The sequence below is a fragment of the Centruroides sculpturatus genome, unplaced genomic scaffold (genome assembly GCF_000671375.1).
Source record: "Centruroides sculpturatus isolate CEXI.00-Female unplaced genomic scaffold, Cexi_2.0 scaffold105, whole genome shotgun sequence".
NCBI classification, from domain to species: Eukaryota; Metazoa; Arthropoda; class Arachnida; order Scorpiones; family Buthidae; genus Centruroides; species Centruroides sculpturatus.
Genome location: NW_019384622.1, coordinates 553,127 through 579,317, shown reverse-complemented (window position 1 = coordinate 579,317; position 26,191 = coordinate 553,127). Strand labels below are relative to the sequence as shown.

General features: G+C 32.3%; 2 protein-coding genes across 5 annotated transcripts in view; one reads left to right on the top strand and one right to left on the bottom strand.

Annotated features, from left to right (window-relative positions):
- Nucleotides 1–8,302, bottom strand: part of LOC111625511 (glutamate-rich protein 3-like) — a 37,824-nt gene extending 29,522 nt beyond the window's left edge. For both annotated transcript variants that reach the window (XM_023368666.1, XM_023368667.1), the window contains exon 1: nucleotides 8,112–8,302. In XM_023368666.1, the coding sequence (XP_023224434.1) occupies nucleotides 8,112–8,149 (38 nt within the window). In that variant the 5' untranslated portion in view covers nucleotides 8,150–8,302. The remainder of the gene's footprint in view (nucleotides 1–8,111) is intronic.
- Nucleotides 8,303–19,879: 11,577 nt separating this feature from the next.
- Nucleotides 19,880–26,181, top strand: LOC111625510 (very-long-chain (3R)-3-hydroxyacyl-CoA dehydratase hpo-8-like). Of its 3 annotated transcripts, XR_002756743.1 has the most exons (5): nucleotides 19,880–20,728; nucleotides 21,942–22,049; nucleotides 25,297–25,418; nucleotides 25,536–25,643; nucleotides 25,822–26,181. XR_002756743.1 is itself a non-coding variant. In XM_023368665.1 (4 exons), the coding sequence occupies exons 1-4, from the start codon at nucleotides 20,453–20,455 to the stop codon at nucleotides 25,537–25,539; spliced, it is 510 nt and encodes a 169-aa protein (XP_023224433.1). In that variant the 5' UTR covers nucleotides 19,880–20,452; the 3' UTR covers nucleotides 25,540–26,181. The 3 variants fall into 3 exon arrangements, 1 of the variants encoding a protein (XP_023224433.1); XR_002756742.1 differs by having other exon boundaries at nucleotides 25,297–25,643; nucleotides 25,801–26,181; XM_023368665.1 differs by having other exon boundaries at nucleotides 25,536–26,181.
- The last annotated feature ends 10 nt before the right edge of the window (nucleotides 26,182–26,191 follow it).

Below are 26,191 nucleotides of genomic sequence, written 5' to 3'. Positions count from 1 at the left end.
TTTTTTTTCGTAATCATTAAAACTCCCAATGAAACGCTTTATTTTACTTTCATCTTATAATGTAGGAGAACATAAGTTAATTGAGCCTAATGTGTCTGTATGGGTGAGATTGGCCCTACACTTTTAGTTACTTACTAGAAAATAAATTAAATTATTCAAATTTATGATATTCCTGTATGATCTTTTTTATTCATATAAAATTCTATTTTACTATCTCATCCCAGAATTTCCCGGGATCCCAGGAAAAGAAATTATTTTTCCCGTAATCCCGCTGGAGGCAAATTTTTCGGGAAATGAGAAACTCTAGTAACAACAAATATACCATATTTACTCGCATATAAGACAAGGTTTTATCCATTTTTCACTGCTTCAAAAACCTAGGTCATCCTATACGCACGAGTGAAGGATTATTTGCATTTTTGTAAAATTTTTGTAAACTATGTATTTGCATATTTTACCATATTCTCACCTTCTGGTGTTTAAAAACAAAAGTATTTTATCTGGATCGTTTGAATTGTTCTTGTGTAAAGGAATAAAGATGAATAGCAATAGGAAAAGCAAAGCTTTTGAATTGAATTCCAAAATTACACGGGAACCCAATGTAAGTTTTAATCCATTCCCACATGAAAACAGATGATTATTTGGAAATTGGAAGAAACTCATAAGTGTAATTGACAAAGAGTGAATTCGACTGTTAAGAATTGGCAAAAAAGGTTCCTGATCGTCCAGCTTTACATGAACAAATTATGTGTTTACTAGTGTTTACTACGCCACAATTATAAAACAGGACATGGTTTCAAAAAACAAATGAACAAATTATGTTGTCGATTTTACAAGATTTTTCCTTGAAGTTTAAAATGCCAGTAATTTTTACAGGACAATGTGTGCATTTATGTGCATTTGATATTTTATTTGTCATTAAATGAAATAAAATTAGAATTGTATTAATAAATCTAATTTTCTTTATTTTGATCATTAAAGTCACATCATCTCCTATATGCAAGATTGTCTTATATTCAAGTAAATACAGTATATATCATGCTATGTAAAACAGATATTCTATTATTATAAGGAGTCAAAAATTGTGACATACTTATATGATAAAAGTTTATAAAAGTAAATATGATAAAAGTTTTGTACAAAGTGAAAAACTGGTTCTGGACTGTTTTTGTAAAATAAAAGAAATGATTTAACTTTTACTTATATTTGATTGCATTATTTGATGGAAATATTTTATATTTTTAATATAAGTTGAAGTCTGTTTATCTGAGATAATGTGTACAATGATATCTCAGAGAATCAAAAAGTTGAATAAAATAGATGACCATGACCATTTCAGATAAAAAATTATGAATGTAAAAGCTTTATAAAGATATATCAGTTTTAAGCCTTTTTTACATCTTAGTGAATATAATCATACACAGTACAAGAACAATGTTTTTTACATCATTTATTATAAGCTAATATGTACAAGTTTTAAGAATAAAAATGTCTGTTATTGTAGTTACATTTTAATACAATTATTTGTCTAAGACTGAAGTTAAATAATAAAAGATAACAGAAACAAATCATTGTGTAATACATGTTATCATTTATAAAGAATTATCTGCTTTAAAGTTAATAAGAAAAATCAATGTTAAATGCCGTATTCAAATCAAACAATTATTAAACAGTAGCAACACATATTTTTCAACAAATTGAATAAATTAATGTAATGTATTAAATTTTTATTACTTTTTAATATGTTAAAATCACCAACTCAAAATTATTTAAATTAATATTCATGCTTGAATGTAAAGGATACCAAGTTGCTACCAACTGCCTGAAAATTTGTTATATCCAAAAATCTTCACTGTTTTAAGATGTTCAAATCTTGTAGTTATACTTTATTTTTAATTTATGATAATCCAAAATTTTTTCCCTCTGTAATTTATATTTATTTTAATTTTTATTATGTTTATAATGTGATTTTGGTATTAACTATTTCAAACCTTGTAGTTTAAATCTTGTTTTGGAATACAGTAGAGCCTCGATTATCCGACCCCCGATTAACCGACACCTCGGTTAACCGACCATCTTAGTCAGCAAATTTCAAATGTCTGCTAGTGGTGTGGCGCTACAATATTTGGTTATGTCATGGCTACTTTAATATTATTTTTACGTGTTTTAGCTGGCAACACTCATTCGACCATGAAAGTGAGCCAGTATTTAAAAGAGGCTTAATTTTCTAATTTTTAACGATACAATAGTGACGATTATTATTTTAAAAAATTTTTGTTAGGCTTAACATCGATGAAAATTCAATGTGAAGTAGGTTAATAGCGATATACTAATATACTAATTACATGGGATATAATAATATACTATACTAATAACGGATTTTTTCATACTTTTTGGTTATCCGACTTTTCAATTATCCGACCAACCCCATTCCCCAATTGGGTCGGATAATCGAGGCTCTACTGTATTTCCATTTTTAAATTGGAGTTATTTCTGAAGATAATCTACAAATGACTGAAAATGTTTGAGTTATAATAATAATCTACCATTTGTCTAAAGTTGAGTTTTGAGTTGAATAATATTCCATGTTTTTTAATTTTCTGAATATTTTAAAAATGTATTAATTAATTAACATATATTCTGTTTGTTTATTCTGATGTTAGAACTGTATATTAAATAATTCAAGGATAGTTTGCAAGATATTTTATGTTTTTGTCTTCTAACAGTAGATTTGTTGATTTTTTTTCCTATTATTAAAATGATCTTAGTAAGTAAATTGTTTTGAGCTGCAATTTTCAAAAATTGTAGACCTATAAATTCACACTGGTGTCTGTCCTTCCTTAATCTCAAGAACGGTGTTAGATAGATGAAAGTCAAGATCAGATATGGAAAATTGAGGGCAGGAAGATGCAATTAACTACATACAAACTTCCAGTTTAGACCAGAAGTAATGTTATTTCAATTCAAACATATTCTCCTGAATGAAGTTAGATAGATGACCAGCATGACTCCATTGTTTACAGAAAAAGTATGTACAGGGGCAAGGGCACTACTAAAATTGAGAGCATTGTGATGTCACAATAAATATATTGCTCATTAAATGTTTATTTTTTAATTATAATTATCGACATAAGCTATTAAGAATTCTTCCAATAAACTGTTTAAAAATAACTTTATGCTAATAATAAAAATGTTAAAGTTTTTTTATAATTATTTTTATCATGCTAAATATTTGGATTTAAAAATCCATAGTACTCAACAGTGCCAGCCCGAGGCAAGTTTTAGGATGGAGCGAGATCCTATTATGGCACCCCCTTGGTTGCCCCTAATTTATACCCTTTAATTTTCTTTACCACTGAGGGGGCCCCCTAGGACTTAGCACCTGGAGCGGCTGCTCTGTTTGCCCTATGGTAGGGCCGGCACGAGGGCGCTCCGCCGACGCTTCCAATGATGCAGTGACCAAGACCTCCGGCAAACTAGGAAACTAGAGTTCCAGAGGGCCAATGCCGAATACAAGTACAAGATGAATAGTGCGAAACAAGCCTCGTGGCTCAAGTTCTATGAGGAGTTTAGTGCAGAGAATCCTTTCCACTTGCCCTACAAGCTGGTGGTGGGGAAGGCCAAGAGGGGTACAGTTTTGGGACCCATTAGGAAACCAGATGGGACCACAACCTCCAGTCAGGAGGAGACTGTGGTTACGTTGCTCCGCTCTCTCTTCTCGGGAGATGAGCAGCATAATGATACTGAGGAACAGAGGAGGCTTCGCCAGGATGCGGAGCTACCTGTTCCTGAGGCCGAGATGCCTGTGCCAGTGTCCGACTCTGAGGTGGCCCACACTATCGGCAACCTAAGGAAGAGAAAGGCACCTGGCCTTGATGGGATCATGGCCGAAATGGTACAGGTTCTTTTCCAGGTTCAGCCGGACCTGCTCCGTGTCATTTATCAGAAGTGTCTGCTCCTGGGTCACTTCCCAGTAGAGTGGAAGCGGGCGCGACTTGTGCTAATACATAAGAACGGGCGCCCGAAGGACGAACCAAAGTTGTACAGACCTATTAGCCTATTGCCAGTCCTGGGGAAAGTTTTAGACAGAATCCTCTCAGACCGGGTCTTTTTCCACCTTAAACGCAAAGGGCTTCTACACCCACAACAATATGGATTTCGCCCCGACACGTCGACCTGCAGAGCACTACATCGGGCGGTTGATCTGATTCGTCAGAACCGCCAGCAGGGCCTCCACACATCGCTCGTATCGATGGATGTCGTGGGGGCGTTCGACAACGTCTGGTGGCCCTCCATCGTGGGTGAGTTGCGGAGAGCGAACCTGCCCTCCACCCTTTTCTCTACTGTCAGGAGTTTCCTTTGCAAACGCGAAGTGATTTATATTACTCCAACGACCAGGTATGTTAGGAAGCTGGAGAGGGGATGTCCCCAGGGGTCATGCATAGGACCCCTCCTTTGGAACGTCCTTGCCGACACGGCGCTGAGACTTGTCATGCCAGACGATGTCCAGCTGCAGGCCTACGCGGATGACCTGTTAATAGTAGTTGCCGGCACCAATCGGCGTGAGATGGAGCGCCAAGGCAACGAAGCCATAGAACGGCTCGCTTGCTGGGGGCAGTCCCACAAACTGACCTTCAGCCCCGAAAAATCGGAGGCCCTGACGGTGGCCCGTACCGGTGTGTTGGCACGCCAGCCAATTTACCGAATAAGGGGAAACCCCATCAGACGGGTAAGTGAGCTAAAGTACCTAGGTGTCATCATTGACCAATCCCTTTGTTGGACGCCTCATCTCAGGTTCGTCCGAGACAAGATGAACCGAGCGATAGCGGGACTATCGCGACTGACCAGGCAAGAATATGGCATAGGCGGTGAAGCAATCCGGACCATCTATAAAATGGCCCTGGAGCGCATGATCTGCTATGCTTGCGGCATCTGGTGGAAGGAGTCTGCCAATGTGAAACAAAGTAGGACCCTACTTACTATTCAAAGGCCCGCCGCTCTACGGGTCACACGTGCCTACAGAACGGTATCCACTGACGCGGCCCTATCCCTGGCTGGGCTTCTTCCGCTGCCACTGGTAGTCAGCCAGAAGGCGGCGTTCTTTAGGATCGCGGTGGAGGGCATACAGGCAAAGCACTGCAACCAGATGTACCCAGCGATGAAACTCTCATGTCAGGCAGACATATGGAGTACCCACCCAAGCCTAAGGATGGGCATCGATTGGGATGTCGGTGAACTGACCCTAAGCGGTATTGAAATATATACCGATGGTTCCAAAGACGGCAGCCAAGTGGGCGCAGCTTACTGCGTTTACCATGACGGAGTCTTAGTGTACAGTTCGTCAGTCAGACTGAACGAGGAAGCAACCGTGTTTCAAGCCGAACTGGTAGCTCTTTCAAGGATGGAGTAGGATCCACTGGGATGCTCTCCCAGTGGATCCTACTCCATCCGGGTCCAGAGGCGGTCAAGGTATACTCAGACAGCCAGTCGTCACTTCAGGCGTTACGTGACGGGTACCACCAAGACCTATTGGTACATGAGATCAGAGGTAGGGTACTGAGGGCGAGGCACATGCGACAAGTTGACCTGAGATGGGTACGTGGCCACATCGGTATCCTGGGCAACGAATGTGCCGATCATTTGGCCAAGGCGGCGGCCAAGGGCCCATTTGTAACGGAGAAGGTAGAACCTCCGGCTAGTTACTTAAAAGGTACTCTACTGCATCGATCAATGACATACTGGCAAGAGCGCTGGAACCTCAGTACAGTAGGTAGGTCAACTTCGTGCCTGAAGTTGGCCTAACTCCGATCAGTTGTAATTGGAGACTGACCCAAATCCTTACGGGACACGGGAAGTTTCCCCGTTACATGGCCAGGTTTGGTTGAAGTAACGGTTGCTGCTCCTGTGGGTGCCCACGCGGCGACGTGAGGCACTACGTGCTTGAGTGCCCCCTGACGGAGAGCATCCGAAAAGGGGCCAGTAACATCGACTGGACACAGCCCGATGACCAAGTATTTAGATCGCTTGCAGCAAGTAAAGGAGACTTTGAAACTTTAAGGAATATGATGGATCTTATACTAGGTCGACTTGACCTTTAGTCCAGCCATACTGGACAGGGCCCCCTTACAGGGAAGGGAGGCCCCGCTGCCCATTCTTCGAGTGCCTCTCCATGGTAGAGCTCTCTTTAGTGCAGTTATACTGTACAAAAACGCATGTCAGTAAGAGGGCTACGCTCGAGTAGCGATGAAGGCAAGGACGGCAGGGAAGGCGATGAAGGTCGATGGTCCTAGGACTACTCTGACCCGAACCGGAGCCAGAGCCAGAGCCCAAGCACTTCTCTCGGGCTAGCTTTTGAGTCTAAGAGCCCGGTGCCCGCCGGGCGATGGACCGGCCGATGATTAAGACATCGTCTCCTAGTTTCTCTGTAGTGCCATTTGGCGGAGCAGGGACAATAACTTAGAGTTGATAAGATGAGGTAGGGCCGGCTCTGGTACTCAATGCTAAACTGTTTACCATGTAAAATTTTGAATGTTTTTATTTTAAAGTATAGTAAGACACTGCTTAACGCTGCCTTGATTAATGCTGATTCAATATAACACAGTCTGCTCAAAGCCTAAAAAAAGCTCAAAATTTACACTGATTCAAATTATTGCAGCATTTCATTGATTCACATATAATACGATTATTCCTAAACAGGAACCAATCAGCAAAAGGTGACAATTCATCATAATGCTGTACTTTCCTTAAATCTATGTTTGTTTGGTGCAATTTTGGAAAAAATATAACATCATGGATGCCATAGACAATATCAACTTCTCTCTTGACAAGAATTAATTGATAACTGCATGACAAAGTGTGGAAGAAGTTATGGCTGAAGGTATTCAAGAATTCTCAACAAGAAGAGCTCACCACTGTATCGTTAGGTTGGCCAAATTGTTGACGTAATCAATACAGCAGGACTAGGAGATGTAGACGAGCAGGATATTGAGGAGTTACTGCAGATTTCTGGTGACAGCCTTACCAACAATGACCTTCAAGAATAGGCAGAACAAGGAATTTGTGTATAACTGAAATATAGTGATTATGAAAATGAGGAACATGAAGAATTTCTCTACAGATTTCCTTAGCAAAAGTTTGGTAGCGATAGCCGAAATCATCGATCAAATTGTAGCAAATGATCCAGATTTTGAAAGGAGTGCAAAAGCAAAATGAGGCATTTTAAATGTGATCTCCTGCTACCAACATTTGCTTAGGAAAGAAAAAGAAAGTGAGAAATGAAACTACACAACTTTACCGCAAAAAACAAGAATTTCAGAAGAGCCAGGACTTTCATCACAAAAAATGAACTTTACATTTCTGTGTGCATACGTTTGTATGTTATTTAACATATTATTATGCAAATTAATATAAAAATAACTTAAAATTAAAGTAAAATATGTTTATTTTTGATTGTGTGTTCCTCTTTTCCTATTTACTGTGTTAAAATAACCTTATTATTTTCTGAACAATCTAAATTAGCATACTTGTATAGTACAACTTGTATAAACAAGGTTATACAAGTTGTACTTTGTACAACTTTACTTTAAAATAACCTTGTTTAATGCTGTTTTGTTTAGTGCTTTGTCGTGTAGAAATGTATCCCCTGCAGCAAGTGGGGTCTTACTGTATTATAATTATTATACCTTTCATAATACTAAAAATTGTTATCACAGATCCTTATGCCATAATCTTTTCATTGAAATTGGCCCATGAGATCATGGGCCAATTTCAATCTACAATGCTGATAGGATTGTAGGCATTCAGTCTAATTTGCTTTATGTGAATGTCTAGCATTTAGTATGAAAAAAGAAAAATCTACCGGTTGTTCCTTATTTATGAGGTAAAAATCAGTCAAATAAACCAAGTACCAAGATCTTATAAAGAATCAATTTCTTGATAAATGTGTTCATAATAAATCCTCGTCAATAACATATCATTTATTTACTACATTTATTAATCTGCAATGCTACATTTTCATTTCTTTGTGTGTGTGTGTGTGTGTCAATAAGTAAAGAAGCAAATTAAAAAATAATCAATTTCAAATGATACATTAATTAATCAATTTCACTCACCCAGTCAGCTTCTTTTTGGTAGCTGCAACTGTCCACATTCTATAAAAGACATTATCAAAATTCCAAAATCTCTTCCTAACGAACTAATCTTGGCTTATATTAATAATAAAACATGACATTAATTTTTAATTGTCACTACAGAATCAAAGACAAACATGCGGAATCGCCACCATGTATTTTTGATAAACATATTTACATGACGAGGCGCCCTCTTGAGGAAAATTCCGATTCTATAGAAATTTTTAAAATAAATAAAAATACAGTACTAATTATTTCTTAAAAACTTTAAACTTGAGTTTTAAATTAAATAATTGATTTAAAAATAAAAAATGTGATGCATCTAATTATGTTTTCAAAATTTTATTTTGAAGAATTTCTTCTTATAACTACATTTTATAGACGGCCAGATGGCCGAGCTGTTAAGGTGGCAGCCTACCGTCTGGAAGACCCGGAATCGGATATTCCAGCGGTCGAAAATCCCAGGAATTATTCAGAGTGGTTCTTTGAATAATTCCCTGTTCGGTCGCTCCATTGTGAGCTTGGCTGAACTCATAATTAGGTTGCTAAAAGAGACCCTCTTAGTGCCTACAGAGCGGAAAGAGTTAATTAAAAAAGACTGTGGCCACCCCCATTATGGGCCAGACCGAACTCACGCTGGACTCTAAATAAAAGGCCTGCTTAGTGTCCTCGGGACGGAGATTTGAAAATGGAAAAAATTAAAACGATACAATAATTAACTTCATAATGAAATTTACATTATCAAGTTTAAAGCAGTATAAATAATTTATATACATTAGAAATCTATAAAGTTTAATAAATATAAATTTTCAATTGTAATATAAAATTTATAAGAATAATCAATTATTGTTCTGAAATGAGAATGTACAGAATTATTCGGTTACGTGTTATTTACGAAGATATAGTAATATACACATAAATACGATAGCTGGTTAGTGGTAAACACATCAGCCTGCCCTTCTAAGAGATTTTTCTTTTTTATTCTTGCTTCTTGGGCACTAAAGCTTAATTCATACTGAGCGAATAGCGAAAGCGAATGTGAAAAGCGATTTTTATTGACCCTAAAACCAAAAGCGAAAAGCGATTGGAAAATTTTAAGCAGCGAATCATTTGCAAGCAAGTGAAAACGTTATCTCGAAAAACAAAATGGCCGCTTCCGATATTCTGTCGTTAACCACATTCGTTTATTTTTTGAAAAAGAAAAATAAGTAAAAAAGAAATCGATGCTGGGTGAGAGAAATATTAAAATCCGTAATTACAACATGTAATGTATGGCGTGATAAAGTTTCTGTAGACATCTTGAAAACAACAAGAACCACGTGACAACTAGCAGGAATACGATTGGTGCGAAATTTTTTTTGCTATCGAAAAAGCTCGACAGTTCCGAATTTCGAAGCGATTCGCGAAATGGTAAAATTCGCCGGAAACGACGTCATGTCTGACGTGTTATTCTTAGTCTCTCGTTCTTTGGGACATGGGAACGAATCCGATCAGGTCGAAAAAACACCCAAGAATTTTTTGGGGGTGGTCCGTGTCGGATATTTCGGCCCTGGCTGAACCCGCAATGGGTTTGATTAGAAGAATGCCTTGGTGTTTAGAGGATGGAGAGTTTTCTTCTTTCTGACCTTTTATTTAAGATTAGTATGAAGGAGTTTTTCATTTCGAAAATGGAAAGTGCGTTGTATTTACTCTGATTTTTATAATTTGATTTTATATTATTTCAGAAGCGTTTTTAACGCAATAATCAATTAAATTTACAAAATAAAAATTTTGAGAGAATAAATAAAATCCATTTTTCCCAAATAACATTACGATCAAGCAGTCCAATTTTTATTAATTCCAACTAAAATAATCCATAATATAATTAGAATATAAAGGTTAATATTAACGTCTACATTCTAATTTAGGTCGACATTAACCAAAAAGCCATCGAATGACCTTGTTCGCGAAATCAGTCTGACAAGTATTCAATATGAGGCAATGTAAACACGAGGTGACCCGAAGCTATATATATGCATTTTTTTTTTTCTAACAAATAGATTGTGCATTTCCTTGAACTAATGCGGTTCGATTTTTTTCCCTCTGCAAACGTCATCATATACGTCATTATATAAACCACGGTCGTGATATATAGCGAGCAGATTAAAGAAGCGTAGAGCCGGTGTATACATTTGTTATTGTAGAAAACTACAAATACTATGGGTAATCCGGAAAAAAAAGAAAACTCAGCTGGAGATATTTATCTATTCGGTTACAATGCTTTTCAAACGATAGGGTATGTAATCTACAATTTTTTAAATAATCCATTTCTTTAATTTTCAATTACTGTTTAAAGGGCTTTAAATTAACGCTAAATTATTGTCTTAAATGAATCTTAAATAAATATTTATTTATTTAAGAACACCTTTATATATATATATATATATATGAAAACTTTGCAAAAAGTGTACAAAATAATCTAAAGGTTTAAAAATGTTGATTATTAAAATATTTCAAAACACTAGTTATGAAAAAAATAGCTTTCATAATTAATATTTTGAAACTAATTTCTTTATTAATAAATAATGTGAATGTATTTTATTTTTTTAATAAGTTCAGATAACTAATATAATGAATTGAATTTATTTTAATATCAAGGAAAAGGTGAGAAAGTTAAGGTCGATATGACCTTACCCCAAAGAAATGAAATCTAAGAAATTTAAGTGGGAAATTTTTATATTTCACATCTAAGTTATTTTTGTCATGAAAATTTTTTAAGTTCATTAGTATTAATTTCAAGTTACTCGGAATAATAATAAATTAGTTTGATCATTAGGTAGGCAAATCACAACTGTTTTTGAGGAAATTATGTAAAAATTAAAGTTTATTTTAATTCTAGTTTAATTATATATTTGCATTATTTACAGCTTCATTTTCCTCATTCTGTTCATTAAAAGAAATGTTTTTTTAGTTTTTATTTTGTCTAAATTCATTTTACTTTTCACTCAAGTAACAACTAGATCCTGTTTTTTATTTGATAGCATTTTCTGTTATTTTAAATGTTTTAATTGAGATGAAATTAAAATTACATATTCAGAAGATTAAAATAATTAAGATAAATTTTTACTAATTTATTTAATTTTATTTGAAAAATCTATTGTAACTACATATGTTAACCTTATAAATTTATTATGTATGTTTTAGAAAAATAATTAATTTTATGACAAATTACATATTCAATGCTTATAACTGATATTTTAATACAATGAAGCAAAAATAATAAAAAATGAAAATAATTAGTTTAATTTGCTACTTAAAATTTAATTTTTGAAAATATCTAGTCAAATTACACTGAGTAATATATTTCTATGTACAAGATTGTCTACTGGATCTTGTAATTAGAACAGTGTTTCTCAACAGGGGCGATATCATTTTTCCATGTTGAGGGGGCAATTAGTAACAATTTATATTTTGGGGGCGAAAAACAAATTTCTAAGCGATATAATAAAATATTATATTAAGAATAATTAGATATTTTATTCGTTATATCATACAATAATTAAACAAATAACTTTATACTAGTCACTAGTCTATTCAATGCAGTACAAATTTGGCATTTTGGCCCTGGGCATCGGAATTTTGAAGTGATGGGGCGATACTAGTAACGGTTTTATTGAAGGGGGCGACAATTTGTTAGAGGTTGAGAAACACTGAATTAGAATGTCTTGATGACAAATTCAATAGACAATGTACTAAATTGAGATCTGTTGTAAAATCCAGACATAATTTGCTTTGTGGTATTGTAAAAGAGAAAATTTCATAATACTCATCTCCATCTTAGTTATTTTTAATTTTTCAGCTATTTTGTCAGGAACTGCTTTTAATGACTTTAATCATCAGACAATGTCCAGAAGAATCTCTGAAAAAATTTAAAATTTGTATGGAGAATGAATGAAAGCATACAGATAATTTATAACCAGTATGCAGGGAAGTTTTTTGTGGCTTCTCTGTAGAATAGATTGATGTATTTAATGAAGGTCTTCAATGACTTTTAATAGATTGATAAATAATTGATTAGTAAGCTGGTTTTGATTTATATAATTTAACATTTTCAATAATATAGAGATGATTTTACAGATAATTATCTGGACAAATATTAACATAAATTTTCAATGATCCAGGCAGAATCATATTTCTGTTAACTGTGATCTATACATATCTTATTAAATTATATAACTGAGATGATGATGATAAGAATAACAATTATTTTTAAAAAAATATTAAAAATAAATCATTACATAAAAATCAAAATAATAAATGCTAAAACACACATTATAAATATTGTATATAGATATTGTTCTGTGCTTGGCAATGCTGTAAGACTTTCTTCAATGGTAACTTCTTTTCATAGGAGATTTGCATTGAAAAAATCTTGTTGTTTCTGTAACTTCACTCACTTATCAATTAGAAGAAAAGTGACATATGACTTTTTGGCACAGACCTAACATCTTGAAAACAAGCATTTTACAAGGGATAATGAATGAGATAAAACATCTTCATTACAACATTGATTGGTTTCTCTTCAGTTGTTAAGTTACTTCAGCATTTGAGTTGATGCCTATACTAACTGAATGTAAATCTTATTAATTTCCTATTGACTTCCCCAGTTGTTTCTTGGTAAAAATATATGACAATCATTTATTTAATTATTTATTATTTAGGAAGGCAGCCTAAATGAGGATGATTCTATTCCGCTTCGTTATTACGTGATGGAAGAAAATGAACAGCCATATGCAGAAGCAGATTCTTTAGNTATTAATTTCCTATTGACTTCCCCAGTTGTTTCTTGGTAAAAATATATGACAAGCATTTATTTAATTATTTATTTATGATATTCATTTATTTAAAAAAATGCTTACTACTTAATTTAGATTTCATTATAAAATGATCTCATTGGTTGCATTCAGCAGACTCAACTGTTATGGAATAGTTGAGTATTTTTCTGCTGAATACCTTCCATAATAGTAGTATTTTCAAACATGCTGGTTGTTTTGGTGTCATGGTTAGTACTTAAATTCATTTACAGTGGTAACCATAATGGTGAAACATCAACAATAAACAACTTTAGTGTTTTGATGTTATGTATTATTCAGCAAATACAGGATTGTTATATACCAGCTACTTACTAAGGTCTGTTGAAATGGTTGAGTCTGATAAATGCAGCCATTAATGTTATAAACTACATTAAATAAGCTATACTTATTTAGTTATTAAAACATAAATTTACTATATTCTAGCCTTTTTAAAGAATGTAAAGAAACAAATTCTTATTCATTATCATCTAAAATGCATCATATTTTTTTAAAGTATAATATAAATAGCAAAACTTGTATAAATAACAAAACTTATTTTCTAAAAAAATTCATTCTAAAATTACAACTTAAAAATATCTAAATTTCATTAAATCTATATTTTTACAATTTATTTATTGAAAAACTTGTGTAATACACAGATAAATTTGAAAATTAATTATATGTATCTCTTCCCAGGCAATAAGTTTCCCTAAAGTAATAAAAAATGATTGATTGGTTAATTGATCCTAATAAATGTATATTAGGCCATTTTTTTTAATACTGGATTTTTAAAGCTGATAATAAACCAAAGTTCATTTTAACTTTATATTTTAATTTATTTTTTTCTGTTTAGTGTTGAAAATTAAAATACAATTTTTAAAAAAGCTATAAAAAACTAAAATAACAAAATATCAAATCACATGATAATTTATAAAATGTAGCATCACTACAAAATTAGTATTAAGAAATAAATTAGAAAACACACAAATCATTTATTGTATTCATTCAGTCACTTGGCAAATCTCATCATTAAATTTTATTTAGTTGATGCATGTTCATCGTATTTGCACACAAATTACTAAACAATTATTGGCATGATTTCAAAAATACTAGAAAACACATGTTTATACCAACCAGTTGCTAATTTCTAATAATATTACAACTTTCTTATACACTTATTACCACATTGTGCATTTGCTGAGAGAATTTTTTTATTAACAAATGCTTTCAGCATATTTCCATAGGCCATCATCAGGTTTTAACTCTGTTTTTAGAAAATTTTCCACAAATAGAACATTCCATTTAAATTTTAAGTTTTGAAGTAGTCTAAATAAAAATTTAAAGTTAAACAAATTAAATAAGTAAATTATGAAAAAATATAAGATTAACAATAAATAAAAATAAACTTAAGAAATATATTAGGTTAACAAAATACAAATAAAAATGAAACTAAGAAACATAAAATAAAAACTATGAAAGTATAACACAAAAGCCAAATATGATTATAGAGGGACTCATAATTCAGGAATTTTTATGTCTTCATCTTTTTTCAATGATGTATTTCCAAGCTGAAGATAATGTGTTTGCATCCTGCATGTTTAGGCACTGCTCTTTGATCTTGATCTTGTATATATCTATTTTTTTAATATCCATAGTGATGGTTGGAGAATGTATCATTTTAATAATGTTTGCTTCATCCCACTTTATAGCAGAGCCTTCACCTGTGACATTGCCACTAAAATTGTATTACCTTGGCCTTTTTCTACATTGTAATTGTATTCCTTGAGTCACGACTCAAGGAACACGTGTTGTAGTTTGTACTTTATCTCTGTTGAGTACTTCTGGACTGTGTTTCAATTATATTATCAAAGCAATTTCTCTTATATAAAAAGTTATAAAACTAAAATTTATAATTTTCCTTAAATTTTCCTTAATAGGAATAATTTTATTTTAAGGAAATATTGAGGTAAAGAATTGAAAGTATAAGGAAAATAATATATATAAAATCCCTTATATTGNTCATTCAAAAGCAGATATAAGCCAAATAAAATAATTCTGTAACAAAAAAAAAATATGTATACACAGTATGCCAAATAAGTAATGAGACAACTAGCATTACATCCAAACTAAGAACTTTATTTCAATTTTGCAGTTACATGGATTCAAAATAATCCCCTTGCACCGCCACACAACATTTACATTGATCATACAAGTTGTTGAAAGAACACTGGAAGTCCTGATTGTGTACCTCCTTCAGTCTGTTGGTCACAGTATGCTTGATATCCTCAATGTCAAGTAAACTAAACTTCACTTTGACACCGGGGATGAAATACTAAATACGGAACCTGTTACCGGTGTAATTTTGTGTGAAAAAATCCTCTTTTCACAAACGTTTTCGAAAATGTTTGTGAAAAGAGGATTTTTTCATGCAAAATTACACCGGTAACAGGTTCCGTATTTAGTATCCTCAATGCCACTGAAATGTTCCCCTTTTAAAGCACATTTAATTTTCAGAAATAGAAAAAAGTCTGCAGGTGCCAAATCAGGCGAATAGGGTGGATGTTCAAGCATACAGGTCTGTTTTGATGCTAAAAACTGTTTCACGGGTAGTGTGCAGTGAGCTGGTACATTGTCATACAGAAGAACCCAACTGTTGTTTTGGAACAGATGCATTCTGACATGAAGCATGTGAGCCAAGAGATGTTCTATGACTCCTAAGTACTGTGTGGTCACTGTTGTGCCCTCAGGGAGAAATTCATGATGGATCATTCCAGAAGCATCAAAAAAAATAATCACCATTGTCTTGATACGTGATTTCTGCAACCTGAGTTTCTTCTCCCTTGGTGACAATGTTCAATGCCATTCCATACTCTTGACGTTTTGTCTCTGGGTCAAACTGAAAACACAACTTTCATCCCCAGTTACAATTCGTTTCACCAGATTAGGATCCTCATCAACTGTGGCGATGAGGATCCTAATCTGGCACAACATGCAGCTCGATGCTCTCTCTGTTCTGTCAATGAATGTACCACAAAATGGGAAAAATCTTTCTCTACAATGGACCTGGCCATTTCCTTACTGACACCAAGTTTCACTGCAAGCATTCTGGTGGTAATTCGTCTATCACTGGCAACAATTTCCTTGGCTTTTTCCACGTTTTCATCCACCCGAGCAGACATAAGACATCAGATGTGTTGTTTATCTTATAAGGATTCTCTTCCATTCTTAAATGCTGAAAACCAGTGGAACACTTGTGCACAACTAAGACAATCATTCTCATAAACAAGTAGCATATCTTTGTAAACTTCTAATGCTGTTTTTCCTAATTTACAGTAAAATTTTATCACAACTCTTTGATCCATGATGTTACATTTGACCGCTGCTACTTGCACAACGTTACTTTCACAGTTGCTGTGTAGGCACTGGCTGAGTCATCGACACGATTGAAGTGTCTGCGTGTTCAGCACAATCTAGCGGGTGAAATGGTAACTACATTTGGCATATTTCTTGAAAGTATTCCTGGAAAAAAAAATCAGTCTCATTACTTATTTGGTGCATTGTGTATATATATATAATATATATACACAGTGCACCAAATGATACAACTAGCATTACATCCAAACTAAGAACTTTATTTTAATTTTGCAGTTACATTGATTCAAAATAATCCCCTTGCACCGCCACACAACATTTACATTGATCATACAAGTTGTTGAAAGAACACTGGAAGTCCTGATTGTGTACCTCCTTCAGTCTGTTGGTCACAGTATGCTTGATATCCTCAATGTCAAGTAAACTAAACTTCACTTTGACACCGGGGATGAAATACTAAATACGGAACCTGTTACCGGTGTAATTTTGTGTGAAAAAATCCTCTTTTCACAAACGTTTTCGAAAATGTTTGTGAAAAGAGGATTTTTTCATGCAAAATTACACCGGTAACAGGTTCCGTATTTAGTATCCTCAATGCCACTGAAATGTTCCCCTTTTAAAGCACATTTAATTTTCAGAAATAGAAAAAAGTCTGCAGGTGCCAAATCAGGCGAATAGGGTGGATGTTCAAGCATACAGGTCTGTTTTGATGCTAAAAACTGTTTCACGGGTAGTGTGCAGTGAGCTGGTACATTGTCATACAGAAGAACCCAACTGTTGTTTTGGAACAGATGCATTCTGACATGAAGCATGTGAGCCAAGAGATGTTCTATGACTCCTAAGTACTGTTGGTCACTGTTGTGCCCTCAGGGAGAAATTCATGATGGATCATTCCAGAAGCATCAAAAAAAATAATCACCATTGTCTTGATACGTGATTTCTGCAACCTGAGTTTCTTCTCCCTTGGTGACAATGTTCAATGCCATTCCATACTCTTGACGTTTTGTCTCTGGGTCAAACTGAAAACACAACTTTCATCCCCAGTTACAATTCGTTTCACCAGATTAGGATCCTCATCAACTGTGGCGATGAGGATCCTAATCTGGCACAACATGCAGCTCGATGCTCTCTCTGTTCTGTCAATGAATGTACCACAAAATGGGAAAAATCTTTCTCTACAATGGACCTGGCCATTTCCTTACTGACACCAAGTTTCACTGCAAGCATTCTGGTGGTAATTCGTCTATCACTGGCAACAATTTCCTTGGCTTTTTCCACGTTTTCATCCACCCGAGCAGACATAAGACATCAGATGTGTTGTTTATCTTATAAGGATTCTCTTCCATTCTTAAATGCTGAAAACCAGTGGAACACTTGTGCACAACTAAGACAATCATTCTCATAAACAAGTAGCATATCTTTGTAAACTTCTAATGCTGTTTTTCCTAATTTACAGTAAAATTTTATCACAACTCTTTGATCCATGATGTTACATTTGACCGCTGCTACTTGCACAACGTTACTTTCACAGTTGCTGTGTAGGCACTGGCTGAGTCATCGACACGATTGAAGTGTCTGCGTGTTCAGCACAATCTAGCGGGTGAAATGGTAACTACATTTGGCATATTTCTTGAAAGTATTCCTGGAAAAAAAAATCAGTCTCATTACTTATTTGGTGCATTGTGTATATATATAAAATTTAAAAAATTTTTGAAAATATATTATTTGTTAAAAATTATTGATATCATTTTGAATTCTACTAGATGGACCTATATTTTTATCAAAGTTATATTGTATGCACTTGCAAATGGAACTTATTATGGAATGTGGGATGAAATCAGTATAGCTATCAAGATATTTCAAACTCTTGGTTACATTGAGGTAAGAATTAAAACATGTAAAAATGTTTGTATATTAACAGAGGATGTTTTTATTTGAAAGAAAAATATAATTATTAAGCAGTAGAATCCATTTGTTTCAATCATGGATATTATCTTTTAATGTTATCAGAATTAGCATGTCCTAAAAACATATAAGTTAAAACTTGCTTATTAAAAGTTTGCTTATTTTAATCATAAGTTTGATTATACAAGATGTATTAAAACTTACGGTACAAACATTAGGAGATGATAGAACACAACTAGATAAGCACAAATCATACCACAATGCATGCTTTGAACTCAAGCTGTGAAGTGCTAGAGAACATGGTGTTTTTTCACCAATGTATGGCAGTCACTACATCGACAGTGTGAAGCCTATGTCAGTGTTGATGGCTACACTTTTGAGCAATTACTGTAATAAAATGTTGGATAAAACATTTTTCTTAAATTCATCAGTTTCCTTTCATTCCTTCTGTCATTCTTGTTTATCATAATTTCTTGACACACCAAGTACTTCCCTCTAGTGCTTCACTGCTTGAGTTCCAAGCATGCATTGTGGGGTGATTAGATCACAACTAGACAAGCACAATCACTCAGAAGATTTGTACCATGAGTTTTGACACAGCCTGTATATATTACCTTCAGGTAGGTAGGAAATTTTATTTTTGAGGTATTAGCCTCAACTAATGTTATTGCTTAATCATTTTAATTTTCATTTCTTCATAGTACAGTAATTTAAATTACTGGCATTTCTTACTCCAATTATAAATCAGCTGTTGTTAAAGACAGTTTTGCAAAAACCGGTAGACAAACAACACTGGATAAATTACTAGTAATTAATAATAATAAAAATGCATAAACTTGAAAAAATTAATTTATTTTAACATGTCCTTTTAATGTTGATCAATAAAAACAGTTCCATTAATTGCAATTTGATTTACAACTGATTAATGTCATTTAGTAAATTGTTATCAGTATACACAAGTCTCAAAGTGATTACAATATGCAAATTCTATTATATAAAAGCTTCACTTGCATTCTTTTTTTGTAATATGAATAAATATATTTGTTAAAAAAAATTTTAATTTTTATAATAGGTTGTACATTGTATTGTAAAATTAGTACGAAGTTCTCCTTTAATAACTTTTCTGCAAATAACTTCAAGAGTTATGGTAGTTTGGGGAATCATAACATCTGTTCCTGAGGTAAAGCAATTAATATTTAATTTAAAATATTTAATAATAATTTAAAGCTTCTTATAATATATGTATAAATCTTTTAATCAAGTTTTTTTATATATTTAATCCTGTTATTTATAACTTTTGCATTTAAATTATTGAATATTTTTATGTAATTTAATTTGAAACATGATATATTACGATAGTGTGATTTAAATTTTCTTTTTTGTTAATAATTTTTGTTAGTAATAATAATATTTAAGTTTCATTGTAAAGAAAAATTATAACTTTTAGCAGTGTAAAAACTGAAGTAATTATAATTATTACATTAGTGCTTATATTTTCAATAATTTATAGCTGTGATAATTTAACAAATTTTAATAATTAATATATAACAAGATTCATATTTTAGTTATATCATATATTTACTTAGACAAATAAATCTTTAATATATGANTTTTGTCTCTGGGTCAAACTGAAAACACAACTTTCATCCCCAGTTACAATTCGTTTCACCAGATTAGGATCCTCATCAACTGTGGCGATGAGGATCCTAATCTGGCACAACATGCAGCTCGATGCTCTCTCTGTTCTGTCAATGAATGTATCACAAAATGGGAAAAATCTTTCTCTACAATGGACCTGGCCATTTCCTTACTGACACCAAGTTTCACTGCAAGCATTCTGGTGGTAATTCGTCTATCACTGGCAACAATTTCCTTGGCTTTTTCCACGTTTTCATCCACCCGAGCAGACATAAGACATCAGATGTGTTGTTTATCTTATAAGGATTCTCTTCCATTCTTAAATGCTGAAAACCAGTGGAACACTTGTGCACAACTAAGACAATCATTCTCATAAACAAGTAGCATATCTTTGTAAACTTCTAATGCTGTTTTTCCTAATTTACAGTAAAATTTTATCACAACTCTTTGATCCATGATGTTACATTTGACCGCTGCTACTTGCACAACGTTACTTTCACAGTTGCTGTGTAGGCACTGGCTGAGTCATCGACACGATTGAAGTGTCTGCGTGTTCAGCACAATCTAGCGGGTGAAATGGTAACTACATTTGGCATATTTCTTGAAAGTATTCCTGGAAAAAAAAATCAGTCTCATTACTTATTTGGTGCATTGTGTATATATATAAAATTTAAAAAATTTTTGAAAATATATTATTTGTTAAAAATTATTGATATCATTTTGAATTCTACTAGATGGACCTATATTTTTATCAAAGTTATATTGTATGCACTTGCAAATGGAACTTATTATGGAATGTGGGATGAAATCAGTATAGCTATCAAGATATTTCAAACTCTTGGTTACATTGAGGTAAGAATTAAAACATGTAAAAATGTTTGTATATTAACAGAGGATGTTTTTATTTGAAAGAAAAATATAATTATTAAGCAGTAGAATCCATTTGTTTCAATCATGGATATTATCTTTTAATGTTATCAGAATTAGCATGTCCTAAAAACATATAAGTTAAAACTTGCTTATTAAAAGTTTGCTTATTTTAATCATAAGTTTGATTATACAAGATGTATTAAAACTTACGGTACAAACATTAGGAGATGATAGAACACAACTAGATAAGCACAAATCATACCACAATGCATGCTTTGAACTCAAGCTGTGAAGTGCTAGAGAACATGGTGTTTTTTCACCAATGTATGGCAGTCACTACATCGACAGTGTGAAGCCTATGTCAGTGTTGATGGCTACACTTTTGAGCAATTACTGTAATAAAATGTTGGATAAAACATTTTTCTTAAATTCATCAGTTTCCTTTCATTCCTTCTGTCATTCTTGTTTATCATAATTTCTTGACACACCAAGTACTTCCCTCTAGTGCTTCACTGCTTGAGTTCCAAGCATGCATTGTGGGGTGATTAGATCACAACTAGACAAGCACAATCACTCAGAAGATTTGTACCATGAGTTTTGACACAGCCTGTATATATTACCTTCAGGTAGGTAGGAAATTTTATTTTTGAGGTATTAGCCTCAACTAATGTTATTGCTTAATCATTTTAATTTTCATTTCTTCATAGTACAGTAATTTAAATTACTGGCATTTCTTACTCCAATTATAAATCAGCTGTTGTTAAAGACAGTTTTGCAAAAACCGGTAGACAAACAACACTGGATAAATTACTAGTAATTAATAATAATAAAAATGCATAAACTTGAAAAAATTAATTTATTTTAACATGTCCTTTTAATGTTGATCAATAAAAACAGTTCCATTAATTGCAATTTGATTTACAACTGATTGATTAATGTCATTTAGTAAATTGTTATCAGTATACACAAGTCTCAAAGTGATTACAATATGCAAATTCTATTATATAAAAGCTTCACTTGCATTCTTTTTTTGTAATATGAATAAATATATTTGTTAAAAAAAATTTTAATTTTTCAATGTTTTTATAATTTAATTTAATTTTATTAATTTAGGTTGCAAATACAATTGGTGTTCCTCTATTACTGGTAGCTTGGTGTATGGCTGAAATAATACGATATTCATTGNTTGTAATAGGTTGTACATTGTATTGTAAAATTAGTACGAAGTTCTCCTTTAATAACTTTTCTGCAAATAACTTCAAGAGTTATGGTAGTTTGGGGAATCATAACATCTGTTCCTGAGGTAAAGCAATTAATATTTAATTTAAAATATTTAATAATAATTTAAAGCTTCTTATAATATATGTATAAATCTTTTAATCAAGTTTTTTTATATATTTAATCCTGTTATTTATAACTTTTGCATTTAAATTATTGAATATTTTTATGTAATTTAATTTGAAACATGATATATTACGATAGTGTGATTTAAATTTTCTTTTTTGTTAATAATTTTTGTTAGTAATAATAATATTTAAGTTTCATTGTAAAGAAAAATTATAACTTTTAGCAGTGTAAAAACTGAAGTAATTATAATTATTACATTAGTGCTTATATTTTCAATAATTTATAGCTGTGATAATTTAACAAATTTTAATAATTAATATATAACAAGATTCATATTTTAGTTATATCATATATTTACTTAGACAAATAAATCTTTAATATATGAAATAAAATTAATTTGATCCAATTGGAAAATTAACTCATTTTTCAGAAATATGTCAGATATTTTAAGCTATAAAACATACTTTTATAATCTGATAAGGTTCTCAATTCTGGAAACAATTTTAACTATTTCAAGTATTTATTAATTAAACAATTTATTGAAAGAGGTATAATGTTTATATAGTATTTAACTCTTTAAGCTCTGAAATTTTTTTTCTTCTATTTACCTGGAGATGAAATTGTTTATATCTCTCAGGCTACTAAGGAAATTCATACAGCAAACTGTAAGTTAGACACAGTATATACTAGTCAAACCACTTTGTCTTCAGCTGATTTCATCTGGAACTAATTGGATTAAGCCAATTTTGTGTTTAAAGAGTTAAGATGTAAATTTATTATTTATGAACAAAAATTAAATGTCCAATCAAGAAAGAAAGCAAAACTCGGTTATTTTTGAACACAGGAAATTTTTATTTTTATTCAAAATAAATTGAATATTCTATGTAATATACAGTACAATACTCTTTATTGCATACATAACAAAAAACCAATGGTTTTTCTTGTTATATACAATTATTTTCAAGGCTTCTACATAAAGGAAAAACTGCAACAAATAAGCCAAAGGCATATTTTTTTGTTTTTTATATAAATATTTTAATCAGAAATGAATTAAATGATTATATGATTAAGCCAAACATTACATCTGTATAGGCATTTTATTAGTATTAATTAAAACAATATATTACAGTATGGAATGAAATTATAATATCTTTAACACATTGAAACTATTGAAAAAATTTTCATATTTTTTCAATCTGCTGGGCCTTTTTATATATACAGTACAGGTATACCTCGCCTTACATCAGTAATTGGTTCCAGGAGAACGTCTTAAGTCGAAAAACGACGTAAGTCGAATTTACTTGTCTTCAAATCTACTTGTCACTAGGCTAAACCATAAATTGCCAATTCTGGTTCTGTATTTTATTTATTAATGCATTTTTAATAATGTATGGTTAATAAGGATTTATTTTAAGTTGTTTCTTTGCAGACACACTAAGGCAACATTTTTCAACACTTGGCAAATTATTCACCATTTATTCAGTTGGGACGCTTTTTACATTTCGCGTTTCGGGCATTGGCCCCTCTTCAGCCAATTAAACGTAAAAAATAAAACATGAGAAAAAAGTACAAAAATATGCGAGTAAAACATAACGTAGATAAAACGTTTTTTTAAAAAAGTTCTTAAAAAACGTACCATAAAGCACAAATCACGAGCATACAGATGTCGTACAGGATGGACAGTTTCATATTCTATACAATATCAATTGGAGAACAAACAGGGTCAAGGATCGGCCCTGGGTCAAACAGGGTCGAAACAGCATAATAACAACAACACGGTTTCATCAGAATCAAAAAAAAAAATCTATTTTAAGCTTACAAACAAATAAATTTTAGTTTTTAATATAGTACAGAAAAAAGTAATCTAAATTTACGAATGCATGTACTGTAAATACAGTACATACTTGTATATATTTTAATATGATTTTATGTGCTTTAAATGCTTTTCTAGTGATATTACGACTTCAATATTTGTGGCGGACAGACGTAAGTCGAATAAAATGACTTAAACTTGATTTTTATTTTTCCATATACTTTTTTGACGAACGACGTATAATCAGGAATGACGCAACTCGAAACGACGTAAGTCGAGGTATACCTGTATATAGATTTAAATGTATGTTCATATCAGAAAATCAGAATTTGCTCATATACTGTGCCTAACTTACAGGTTGATAAAAGTTTGTTTTGCATTATTTTTTAATTAAACTATATTTACAGAAATGCTCTGTGAAGTATTACTGGTAGTCCACAGAGCATATTGTGTAATTTGTTGTTGAGGTACAAACCTTGTACTTTGAAGCACCAGAGAAAAGTTTTAGCAATTCATTTTTTTTTCATATTTCGAAACCGTGTTGTATCTTTATATTAGTTTTTCAAAACCGCAATGCAGCTAATCAACACTTGGCATAACCCATTCATGGTTATGCCAAATGTTGATTATTACACTGCATTGCAGTTTTGAAAAACTTTAGCAATTCATGTTAAATGTGCAGGGAGAAACAGAAAATGTCTCATCAAGCAAAAAAAATCTTATTTTTGTGACTCATACACTTGACTCTTGACTTCTATGTAGTTTCAAGAATTATTAATAATAATAGGAATTATTTAAGAAATATATCTAAAACAGACTAGGAAAAAATTATAAGACGTTCAATTATTATTATTATCATGGTGTTGCTGGAGTGTTTCCTACATGCTATATGTATCAGTGCCTAGCAGAGGGCTGGACCAAGGTCAAGGCATAACTGTAGAACAGGTTATGTGTACATGCTGTTTGTATATATATATAAACAATGTGTGTTTGAATGTTAACAGCACTCACTATGTCGGGTCTGACACCACCTGTGACTTCTGGCTCACAGGAAGCTTTCAATAAATGTATGAGCAGCTGTGTGGGGGAACTGATGGGTAAGGGGTGGAAGAAGTTGAGAGACAGAGAACCCAGAAGTAATGCATTCTAAACTGGTTAAAATGATTAATACTGTACAATTATAACAAAATGCTCAGATATAACATATTATATTTATTGGAAATTTTATAAAGTAATTTTTCAAAAATCATTTCTGATTTTTTTCAATAAAAGTGATAAGCTTTCTTTTTAACATTAAATTAAAAGGACTAATAATTATTTTAAAATAAGTTTTTAATAAAATTTTAATTTTTCAATGTTTTTATAATTTAATTTAATTTTATTAATTTAGGTTGCAAATACAATTGGTGTTCCTCTATTACTGGTAGCTTGGTGTATGGCTGAAATAATACGATATTCATATTATGCGACCACTATTTTAAATTGTTGTCCATACATTTTAATTTGGTGTCGGTAAGTTATTTTTAAACTTATTGCTATTAAAATAGCCTCAGTTTCACATAAAAATAACAATTTCAAAAGTTAAATAAGATGGTGATGATCAATTATTTTAAAATCCAATAAATCCAGTTAGATCCAAACCAGCCACAGTTTTCCAGCAGACAGTTTATTCAGTGAATAAACATTTTTGGATTATCTTATAGCTATGTCTCTACTTATCAAAATTATTTTGGAGAGGTAGTATTTTTGATATTTTAAGTAAATTTATTTAACAAAAATTAAAGTAATATTAATATTTTAAAAGAAATTCATTAGAAATCAAGTAGATAAAACAATTAGATCCTTAAAATTTACTAAGAAAAACTATCTCAAATTATTTTATTTAAATTTTTAGTAATTTTTCTCCTGTCCACAGAACAAAAGGGAATGCATGCTGAGGCTGCATTTGACATGCTTGAAAACTCTAACAATTACATCAATTTTCTGAAAAGGGCCATAACTGGAGATGGGTATACAGTTATGACCCTGCAACAAAAGCTGTCTTTGCAATAAAAATTACCCTATCTCCATGTCCAAAAAATGCCTAGCAAAGTCAGAGCAATATCAAGGCCATGTTGACTATCGTCTTCAATTACAGTAGTGTTGTCCACCACAAGTATGCATTTCCAGGCAGACTGAGAGATGCAGCAAGAAGAAACTGCAGGATCTGTAGGCAAGTGGTGAATGGCAGCTTCATCACCACATTATTTCTGTTTATTCTTCATATCTCATGCAGTTTTTTTTTT

Bases quoted from the DNA above. Each gene is read 5' to 3' on its own strand.
- LOC111625510 (XM_023368665.1), top strand. From the start codon at position 20,453: ATGGTAACTACATTTGGCATATTTCTTGAAAGTATTCCTGGAAAAAAA. The intron at 22,050-25,296 runs GTAAAGCAATTA...TTATTAATTTAG, and splicing joins TCATAACATCTGTTCCTGAG to GTTGCAAATACAATTGGTGT.